This window comes from Stegastes partitus, unplaced genomic scaffold (assembly GCF_000690725.1).
Source record: "Stegastes partitus isolate 25-593 unplaced genomic scaffold, Stegastes_partitus-1.0.2 Scaffold509, whole genome shotgun sequence".
In the NCBI taxonomy this organism is placed as follows: domain Eukaryota; kingdom Metazoa; phylum Chordata; class Actinopteri; family Pomacentridae; genus Stegastes; species Stegastes partitus.
The window spans coordinates 66,070-76,392 of NW_007578240.1; the positions used below are offsets into that span (position 1 = coordinate 66,070).

General features: G+C 39.6%; 2 protein-coding genes across 2 annotated transcripts in view; both read right to left on the minus strand.

The window, feature by feature from the left end:
* Window positions 1-10,323, minus strand: part of LOC103361509 (glutathione S-transferase A-like) — a 20,215-nt gene that overhangs the window by 1,851 nt on the left and 8,041 nt on the right. Inside the window, exons 2-4 of the mRNA XM_008287604.1 lie at window positions 3,529-3,761; window positions 3,301-3,366; window positions 3,032-3,137 (exon numbers count right to left, since the gene is read on the minus strand). Of these exons, the coding sequence (XP_008285826.1) occupies window positions 3,032-3,137; window positions 3,301-3,366; window positions 3,529-3,696 (340 nt within the window). The 5' untranslated portion in view covers window positions 3,697-3,761. The remainder of the gene's footprint in view (window positions 1-3,031; window positions 3,138-3,300; window positions 3,367-3,528; window positions 3,762-10,323) is intronic.
* On the minus strand, window positions 5,421-10,092 carry LOC103361508 (glutathione S-transferase A-like). Its single transcript, XM_008287602.1, has 6 exons — window positions 9,830-10,092; window positions 7,943-8,008; window positions 7,750-7,855; window positions 7,025-7,143; window positions 6,850-6,938; window positions 5,421-6,286 (listed from the first exon to the last, which is right to left on the minus strand). Exons 1-6 carry the CDS (start codon window positions 9,995-9,997, stop codon window positions 6,151-6,153), a joined length of 684 nt encoding a protein of 227 aa, XP_008285824.1. The 5' UTR covers window positions 9,998-10,092; the 3' UTR covers window positions 5,421-6,150.

The following is a 10,323-nucleotide window of genomic DNA, read 5'->3' on the forward strand; positions in this document are numbered from 1 at the left end:
CTGCAAAGGTTGATTCTGAAAAAGTGAAGTAGAACAAAATTACTAAGTTTTTAATCCAGACAGTTCAGGCGAGGTGACATTTTTGGACACTTTGGCACATTTTGGCACACTGGTGACCATCTGAATGTTCTTATGTACAAACTAGATATTTCACTTGTATATTACTAATGGTGTTCAATACATCCAAATACAGCAGTTTTTTAGTTCTTTTTAAATCCTACCAGACCGCTGTCTCCTTTACGCAGCCTGTGCGTAAAGGCGACTGGACGGCTGTGACGGTTCCCTTGATGACGCGCGCCTCTATCTGCGTGATGGATCGGCGGATTTCGGTGATTGAACCCTCCTTCGAATCGTTAGAGCCAATAGAAGATAGCCATTGCCACCAAAACGAGATTGACAGCACTTTTAGCCAATCAGAATCAGTAGACCGCCATCTGGTATTCTCGCCGCTCGCTCCCTCGTCCACTTTGCCGAAGCATCCTACGGTTCACACACTCTCCCAGAGACGGGTGACGTGCTTTCCGTGTGGCACAGGAAGTAGTACTAACTGATTCCGGTGTGGATTTACCGATAAAATAAACTTTTCACGGCAAAACAGCTAAGGTAAGAGACATTTTACAACTACAGTTTGACGAAGCGGTTTCGGTTTTTGCTGTTCTTTGGGTTGTTTCTCTCTGATGCTTTGGTTTTAGAGAGCTCTGATGGATATGTTTAGAATCTGGGGACTCTGTGCTTCATTTTGAGAGGTAGGTTGTACGTCTTTCATAACGTACAGTAGCGACAGAGCCAGGAATGTGACGAGTGGGATGACGTGGTGGCGCTATATCGATTTGCATATTTGATAATTAATTTAGTTGGTGTTTGAATTGTGTTTGAGGCATGTAGAAATGGCTGATATATGCTTGTAGCCCAGGTTCTGCTGTTTAATTTGATGTATAACATCACTATATTCTTTCATGATGAGTGCATTGTTTCACACTATTTCTTTCTGTAAAACCCGAGTCTCGGGCTTAAGGGGTTAATGATTGTGTTTATGTTTTGTGGATTGACTTTATCTGTCTTCGTATAGTTTTGTGTGAAGCACTTTGAATTGCCTCGGGCACTAATTGTGCTATACAAATAAACCNGCCAGGTAGGAGGCCAGGTGGCTTTGATGCTGGCTCTGTCCTTCAGAGAGTTGTAGTATTTTGCCACTGCGGGGTAACGCTCACTACACAACCTACCGAAAGGAGAAAAGCCAGTGTGACATTTTAAATTGTACAAATGTTACTGTTTATTATTCCATCCATTTATCTTGATGAGCCGCTTAAAGCCGTTTAACCTACTTACCCACAGCGGAAGAGCATAGCAATGTACGGAAAAACAAGCACATCAGCCAATGTAAATTCCTTTCCAGCCAGGCAACAGTCCTAGAGGAGAGAACACAAGAGCTTTAATAGATAAATATTTCACATCCATCATAGGTGACACTGTTTTGGTACAGCCTTTTTGTAACCTGGGCTGAGCTTCAGATATCAATGTGCTCATCTAACTCTCAGCTGTAATGATTAAACATTTGTGTTTCTTTACGCATTGACTAAAATTAAACCTGTTGTACCTTCATCCTGCCAAGAATAACCCTATTCAGGACTTTTGGGGTCTTCTAGACCCCAGACCATTTGGTTTAGGTGACAGGTATTGGGGTTTTTTAATTTTTGAATATTTTTTTTTAAATATAAAAAGAGGGACATTTGTCATGCATTTGGAACCAAATATATGTCAACTTATCATAAAATTTATTTAACATAGTGTAAAAGTCTACAATGAATACCAACAAATACTGTGCACATATTCTGTCTTGGGCCCTTTGCAATAGACTGTCGACCTGTCCAGGGTGTCCCCTGCCTTCGCCCTGAGTTCCCCCCAGCACCACCCTAGTGACGATTAAGCGGTGTATAGATAATGGATGGATGGATGGATATTCTGCATATGGCAACATGAAAGTCCTGAATAGGGTTAAAGTTAAATCTTTGTGTCGTATAAACTGTAGTTGTAAAAATCCTCCCTGATCATCCAGTTTCATGAGGATACTTGGAGCAGCACTTGTGTGAACATTTAATATGAAATGAAATGAAAAATACTTTATTTATCCCAGAAGGGAAATTCAATATAGCTAAAATAAAACAACAACACCTACAATACAGAGTGCTGCTGCTGTACTGTAACACTAAACTCCTTACATCCTCTTGCTTATGAATTAGTGTTGTGAGCGTTAAGGGTTTAGTAAGCTTTACCGTTTTTTTCAGATATCCCTCCCAGAGCTTGACCTCAGCTGTGAGAGCGTCTTTGTATCTCTGCAGAGCAGCGTCGTGTCTCTCTTCCTCTGGGACTCTATAGTTGTATAAGAGAATAGCCGCTGAAACACAAGAACAGGAATTTAGTTGTAACGACCATTTTCTGAGATATGAGGCATATCAGAAAAATCTCTGCTCATGTTGCATAACATTGAATTCCACGTCGTGTTTGGGCTTTAACTCTTTCACCAGCAGTGGCTGGGCTCAGTCAGGACTTCATTATGTAACATTGGATTCACACTGAGGTGGGTGAGGAATCGTAGATGGTAACTGCTTTGACTTTGATTTGCAGCCTTAATGTAAAACTTTTTTAAAAAGTCAAAAAGGAAAGTGTCCTCCTATATGCACTAATTAAACTCCAGGGTTGAAATTTTTAATTTCCAGGTATTTAAGCCAGTGCCCTATGAAGGGTTAAAGGCAGCAGTATTGTCTTATGATGTTGCCAAGTGAGCTCAAGTCCCAAAAGAATGGCGGAAACTGCTGAGTCACAATTACGAGTCACAATTACGACTGAGCTTTAGTAGTCTGGATAGTCTGTAAAAACTCACTAAATGCAAGGGGTTCAGAGGGAATTTGGAGAAACTCAAATAATCTGGTCCATTTTTTATCAAGATGGAGGATTTTCAGGGCCAGCAGGAGGGTCTCGGCTTGCAAAACAAGAGCCAGATACCTAAGTATTCATATCAGGGTTAACATACGTATTTTCTCGGCAAGTGCGGAACCCTCAAACATGCGCTGGTACATCAGTGCTTGTGCATCGACGCTGTCGGGGATCAGCTTGGTCCCCTGGGACTTGTATTGGTTCTGTTGTTGGGAACAAGAAAAGAGCAACTGCTATGAAGAACAGCATGGAGCTCCGGTTTCTTTGCCTTTGCGGTGTAGAGTGTCTGTTTGTCTGTTTTACTAGCTCCTTGGCTAGATGAAATATTAACTAGTGCCAAGTTCAAGACTTCAGCCAAGTTCTCACCTCCAGGAACAAGCAGGCGGCGTAGGACTCATTCAGGACATGTTTCCCAATTTTGAAGGCAGGAAACTTTAAGACAGACAGATGAGAATTAAAACTTAAAACAATGGCTTCAAGTTTAAGCATGTGTAATAGTAAAGTGAACATAAATTCATGCATTTCAGGAACAGAATGCAGACTGAAGTTGTGTGAGGATTTTCTAAGTAAATGTTGAGTTTGACTTGAACTCACCTGCCCTCTGGGGTTCATATCCATGACTTCCTTGGATTTGTGGTCCATTTTCTCAAAGGAGAGCAGTTTTTGGTTGTAGCCCTGCAGCTGCTTCTCCTCCAGCATGATCATGATCCTCCAGCAGGGAGGAGAGCCGGAGCCCCACAGCAGAGTCATGTCTTTGGCCATGGTTCCAGAGAGAAGTGCAACGGCTGAAGCTGTATGTGTTGAAAGAAGAGAGGAGTGGAACTGGACTGTGACAGATGTCTGATTTTATAAGCAGCTCCAGCCCACTGCATCGGGATTGGTGGAATTAAGCCCCATCCCATTTTTGTGTTATCAGTACTCACCACCCTGCATAAACAGAGGTTGAATTCATTCTTCTTTATTTACCTACCAGCCTTAGACTGTCAAGAAAACATTGACATTCCCCTTTTACTGTGTTCTTTATGATACTCTTGAACTCATTAATGGATGTGAATGTTTCTAGTTTAAGAGTTCTTTTAAGGTTATTCCATGACCATGGTGCATGATAGGAGAACACTGTTTTATCCAAATCTGTTAAAGTCCGGGAGAAGTTTAAAAGCAACCACTTTGAGGCATGCAGATGGTATCTACTGGAGTGAGAAGGACCCAGCAGAGCTTCATAGATGAACATATACCAGTGTTGTTGTCTACTAACGCTTAGTGATGTCCAGTCAACCAAATCATAAAGAATACAGGAGTGAGTGAGAGATTTTGCATTTGAGATGAAACGTAGTGAAGCGTGATACACCAAATCAAGTCTCTTTCAGGTGGAGGAGGCTGCGTGGCTGTACATTATATATTACAGATTATTGCAGAGAATGTGAAGCATTTTTTATGTCTAAAATAAAAGCCAATCTTCAATTTGAGTTTAAATTATAGATATGTACACCCTTTCAATCAAAGTGCCATCAGATGTCAAAAAAAAATCCTAGATTGCTGAAGTTCTGTAAGCGACCCTTTGATAAAATCATAAACTTTGTTTTCTGGGTGTTGAAAACCAATTTTAGATTCCTTAGAGCTCTTTGTAATAACTGAAATGCAGTCTGAAGTTCATCTATTGTCTGTGCTGCAGAGGAAGCAGATGTGTAGACAACTGTATCATCCACATACAAATGCAATTTGGCTTGAATGACTTTACCTAAATCATTTATAAAAATAGAAAATAAGATGGGGACCAAAATGGAACCTTGGGGGACTCCTTTAGTTGCCTCAAGAAAATCTGATTCATGGCTCTCTGCTTGGACACACTGAGTTCTATCTGTCATTGTTAAACCATTTAAGAGCCTTGTAACCAAAGGTAACCTCTCTGAGTTTGTCTAGAAGCAGTTCATGATCCACTGAATTGAATGCTTTTGAAAGATCTACAAATAAGGCGGCACAAAGGTGTTTCCTGTCCCGACGAAATTCTTTGATTCAGTGTAAAATCTGGTATATTTCAATCCCAAGATCATGAGGACATTTTGTTCATGTCTAGTGTTTTCAGAAAGAAGTCCTATTTTGAATATTCTTCAACCCACTATGTGGCTTAGGTTTCACAATAGTGAGACCTGCAGTTGCAAATGAAGTCCTGCCAGTAGTGAACTTGACATGCAGACACCGATCATAGGACAAATAAAAATGTGCAATTTCATCACCATAAAAAAAATATTCCTTCTTATCAGTATAGGCTGATGGATTAGCTGTGTCAGCCCTTGATAGTTATTTTAACTCTTCCTTATTACTGTATCATCAGCTGCATGGGGGGGAACAGGTCAGAACCTGCAGAACATTTAAACTGGATGAAAGGTCTAAGACAAGGACCTGAGCTTTGCCACTTCACACAGCTGTAGTGCTGCTCTATTTGGATCTGAATCCATGTTCAAAGTCATAGAAAACTCTCCTGCAAAGCTGATGCACACGTTTACTGTTTATTAAAGTGACACATATGAACATACAGTATGGCTGGTGTGTCTCCAAGTGGTTGTGCATTCAACAGAAAATGCACTATTCATGCAAAGGGAGCAACATTGAACAATGTCATTTATGCAAAGTCATAACAACACAGCACATTTGAGTTACCTTTGTACACAGAAAATAATCTCCTTATTCAAACAGCAAACACAGATCATGTCCACAGAGACACCGCCCACATTTCTACTCTGACACGGAGGAGGTGTGAGATTGGAAATTTATAGCGCACACAAATTATCACCCCAATATATTAAGCATGGCAGTATGAATACACAGAGCCTACAAGAAATGTTTATTGATATGCATTTAAGCCAAAACACTGACTTCAGGCACATGTGAGTCGACACAGATTGAGGTTACACGCACAAAGCTGCTGTGTCTGCTGGTGGTACCCTGCCAACATCGAATGTACAGTTGCATTTATACAGTTTTTGGTTTAAAGAGGGCCTCAAAATCAAAAAACAAAGAACCACATATCTGTCCCTGCAATACTCTAATGTGTTCAGAACGTTTTAGTTTGCCAACAATTTCTTTAACAGCATTAGTAATCAAAACATGGCTTGTATCATATTTATCAAGCTGTCAGTTAAGCTTTTGTTAGACGGAAGCAAAAGCTTTGCATTAGTAGTCACACCAGAACATCACATTTAAAAGTGTGTGTTGATATCACACGTCCTTCAGGGTCTCCTCATCGCCCTTCGGATTCTCCAGCCAATGAGGAGGCCAGCTGGCTTGAACGCTGGGTCTGTCCTTCACTTGAGCGTAATACGCTCCCAGTTTAGGGTAACGCTGAGCAGACAACCTGCAGATCAGAAAGTAGCAGGCATTCAAACTTAACATCTACACACCCTGAGGTATTTTACTGATTGGATCTCATGGAAGTGCAAACAGGTTCCCTCTGTTTGCACTTTCTACTGCCTTCAAATGGGGTTGGGTTTATCGTGTTCATGAAAAGCGTCAGTAAGAATTGTGGTATTCACAACTTTGGAACACTATCTGAAAGCTTTGAGCTCACGCGTTGTGAGGAATTTGCTGATGTTTTGGCGGATGTCATGGAAGCTTATCTTTGAGAAAATGGTAAGTTAACATATGGTAATTTTTACTTGGTCTTCTTTGCAGTTTTCCGAGAAAAAAAGCATGTAGATTTTCCCAACAGCTTTATCTTTTCATTGCGCCTGTTGCATTTCCTACATTACCCACTTGTTAGCTTGCTAATGGTGAGCCTCATTGGCTTCTAGCCACTGACAGTAATGCTCATGCTTCCATTGTAAGCAGCATTGTTCTTCTAACTTACAGCCGATGCTATCAACTGATCATTTGTGTCCATCTGAAGGCAGCATCACTTACACTCTCTGCTTCTCTTACCCAAATCTGAAAAGATTACCAACAGTTGGAAAAATAACCACATCGGCCAGAGTGAAAGACGGTCCTGCCATGTAAGAGCCCGATCCCAGCTTGAAAGGGAAAAAAAACACAGTTACTTTGAATGCATCAGTGGATGTGGAGTCAGTTTGTGTTTCTTTACTGCTCACGACCATACCTTCTCCAGGTATCCCTCCCAGAGTTTGAGCTCAGTGGCCAGAGTCTCTTTGTTTCTTTTCATCGCTGACTCCAGCCTCTCTCCTTCAGGGACGTAGTATTCATAGTAGATAACAGCCCCTAAAATGAGGAAAACATTACACACGCATATTTTAACATATTAAGCAGATAGTGGCTTCACATTGTAGCATTTTTACCAACAACTTATTGTTAAGGGATGTTCACAACACAAATATATAGTTTACACAGGTCACAAATACGTAGTTTCATTTAATAGGCCAGAATTTAGATCCATGTCTATCAAGACTTACAAGATATATGTACGATATGTATCCAGGCAAATGTGTAATACAGTCACAATGTCCCCTTCTGTTCCTGAGTTCTTATGATGAATAATGACCACAAGAGTCTTTTTTTTTTTGTATTTGCTGGTGCATAAACAAAACTATTGTGTCCATTTACATCCAAATGAGATATATTAAGGATTTAACAGATGCAGCATCAGTTTCTTCTTGGTCTTTTGGTCATGGATTTAAATCATACTTGCGTCTGGAAGAAAACCTTTGCTGTTAATAGTCAGACCATCATACTGTTTTGTGTCTTTCAACGGTATAAACCACTGCTGCTTAAAATTAATGGAATAAGTAGAAAGAGGAAATAACAGCCGAAAACAATAATCCAATCTTGTCAGGAAGGGGACCAACTACAAACTTTTATTTGTCTTACCGACTTTATCGTAGAACGTGAGACCCTCAAACATGCGCTGGTACATCAGCGCTTGTTGTGCGGTGTCGTCGGGGACCAGTTTGGTTCCCTGGTTTTTAAACTGGCTCTGTTATTAAGACAGAAAACCCATTTAAACATCTGTCACAATTAATGATGCTGAGTGTAAAACTGCTTGTTGGAGTGTCTCCATCACCTCCAGGTAGAAACAGGCACCGTAGGATTCGTTCACGATGATGTTTCCATGTTTGAAAGATGGCAGCTGAAAAAAAAAAAAAGAAAAGCTATAATGTGAGCGAGACAGACTATTAAACTGTTAATTTTTGTTATGCATCATGTTTTAACTCTTAGAGGTCTTGGCCTGTTTTTTCATACTTTTAGTTTTGTCTTTATATACCACATAGAAACATGTTTACCGTGCCCATGTTTGGCATCAGCACAGTGTCACCCATATGATCTGACTATTACTTTGTCAGTTTAACCAACTATATTAACATTTTGGGCTCAAAAACACAAAAAACATCAAATCCAATTTGAAAAAATATGTTTTTGATTACAATAAAAAACACAAACATGCTTAGCGAAGCATTTTGAAAGTCGAAAATGTGAAGATATGAACATGAAAAGGTAAATCTGATATAAAATCAAACTCGATGCAAATATTTGCAATGATACACAAAGCAGGTGTGGCTTTCTTTCTCTTTTATTCTATGCCAGTACTGACAATAGTTTCTGTTCAGAATGAGGCAGACAGCCACATGACAGGAACTGCCCTTCCTGGGACTTTCTTTCACTTCTGTGAAAAAATAACGAAGATGTTGAAAGAAATGCGACACTTGCAGTGCATTTTTCATATGCATTTCACTTTTTCCATGTACGTTCATAACATCATATCTCTGGTTTTACGTGGTCTCAAAATTGTCATTGTCAAGTGTGTTTACAGTAGATGTACCACAATCATGCTGAAGATAAGATAAGCTTTTAAAGAATAATTGAAAGTCTTAATTTTAGGTTTGTGAGACGTGTATTTTACAAGTAAATGAGAAATAAAAGAGTTTTCAACATACTTTGGTTCAGGGCTTCATTACAGCACAGGTGCACCTGCTGTTTCTGGGTTTATAGTCACAAAACCTTCAAACTTAATTTGTTTTAAACATTTTATAGTCAGTAATAGTTCCTAATAATCCCTCTAGTACAGCACAACAACTTGTCCTAATTAGCTCCTGGTCCACCGTGATATAATCATGACGTTTTCATGTGGACTGACCACGTAAAACCAGAGATATGATGTTATGAACGTGCGTGGAAAAAAAAAAAACGTGCGTAAATATGAAATATGAAACATGCACTGCAGGCGTCGCATTTCTTTCAACATCGTCGTCATTTTTTTTTTACAAAACAAAAGTGAAAGAAAGTCCCAGTAAGTGCAGTTATGTAACTGCCTCATTCTGGACAGAAACTATTTTCAAAAACAGAAAGAAGGCCTCACCTGCTTTGTATTTAACTGCAAATATTTGTAATTAGTTTGATTTTTATATCAGATTTACCTTTTCATGTTCATATCTTCACATTCTCAACTTTCAAAATGCGTCGTTAAGCATGTTTGTGTGTGTGTGTGTTTTTTTTATTGTAATATTTCTTTTTTTTTTCAAAACTAAAAGCATCCAACCAAAACAGGCCAGACTTCTAAGCACTAACTTTATGACTTAGCTTAGTTTTTTTTTTTTTATGGCGCCTTTGCGAGACATGAAAGGCATCGGGAGGAAGTGCGCAGGTTCATGGATTTATTACTTTTAATTAACCTATTTGATAAATGCAACATATGCCGAATTAAATATTTCGTTCTTGTGTTTTTGGTTAAACTCTTCCATTTGGTTCAAACAGGTTAATTTACTTAAAATCTTTAAATGTCTTTTTTTATTTATTTTTTTAAATAGGAGTTAAGCACCTTGCAGAGCAACAGTGCATACATGTTGCTGATAAGAGCATGACGTTGATATGATTATTATGCGCTTATCAAAACGCGGCTACAGGAAGCAGATATCACTATTTGCTGTTTCTGTTTTTACGTTGCTGTCCTCACCTGACCCCTCGGGTTTATGTCCAACACTTCTTGGGACTTGTGCTCCATCTTGTCGAAGGAGAGCAGCTTTTTGTCGCAGTTTTGCAGCTGCTTCTCCTCCAGCATGATCATGACCCTCCAGCAGGGAGGAGAGCCGGAGCCCCACAGCAGAGTCATGTCCTTGGCCATGGTTTCGCTTTAAAACAGCCTCAAAACACACACACGACACCTCCTGCTGTCACTGAAGACACGGACAAAATGTAGGCGCAGATTCCGATGACTGCACATAAGAAGAAGATTGTAACTCTTTGTCCACTTTACTGGGTTACTAAGCTTCGATAAAATCGCGTACTGACACCTGCTGGCCGGAAGAAGAAACTGCAACTATGAGATTTTAACTTGGTCAACTTTATCTGCCTCATCTGATATTTTGGATCCACATAATTGATTCGTTTCTGTAAGTAAATGAAACAGAACACTTCTGTGAACCTTTTTAATCAATGAAATCATTGTCT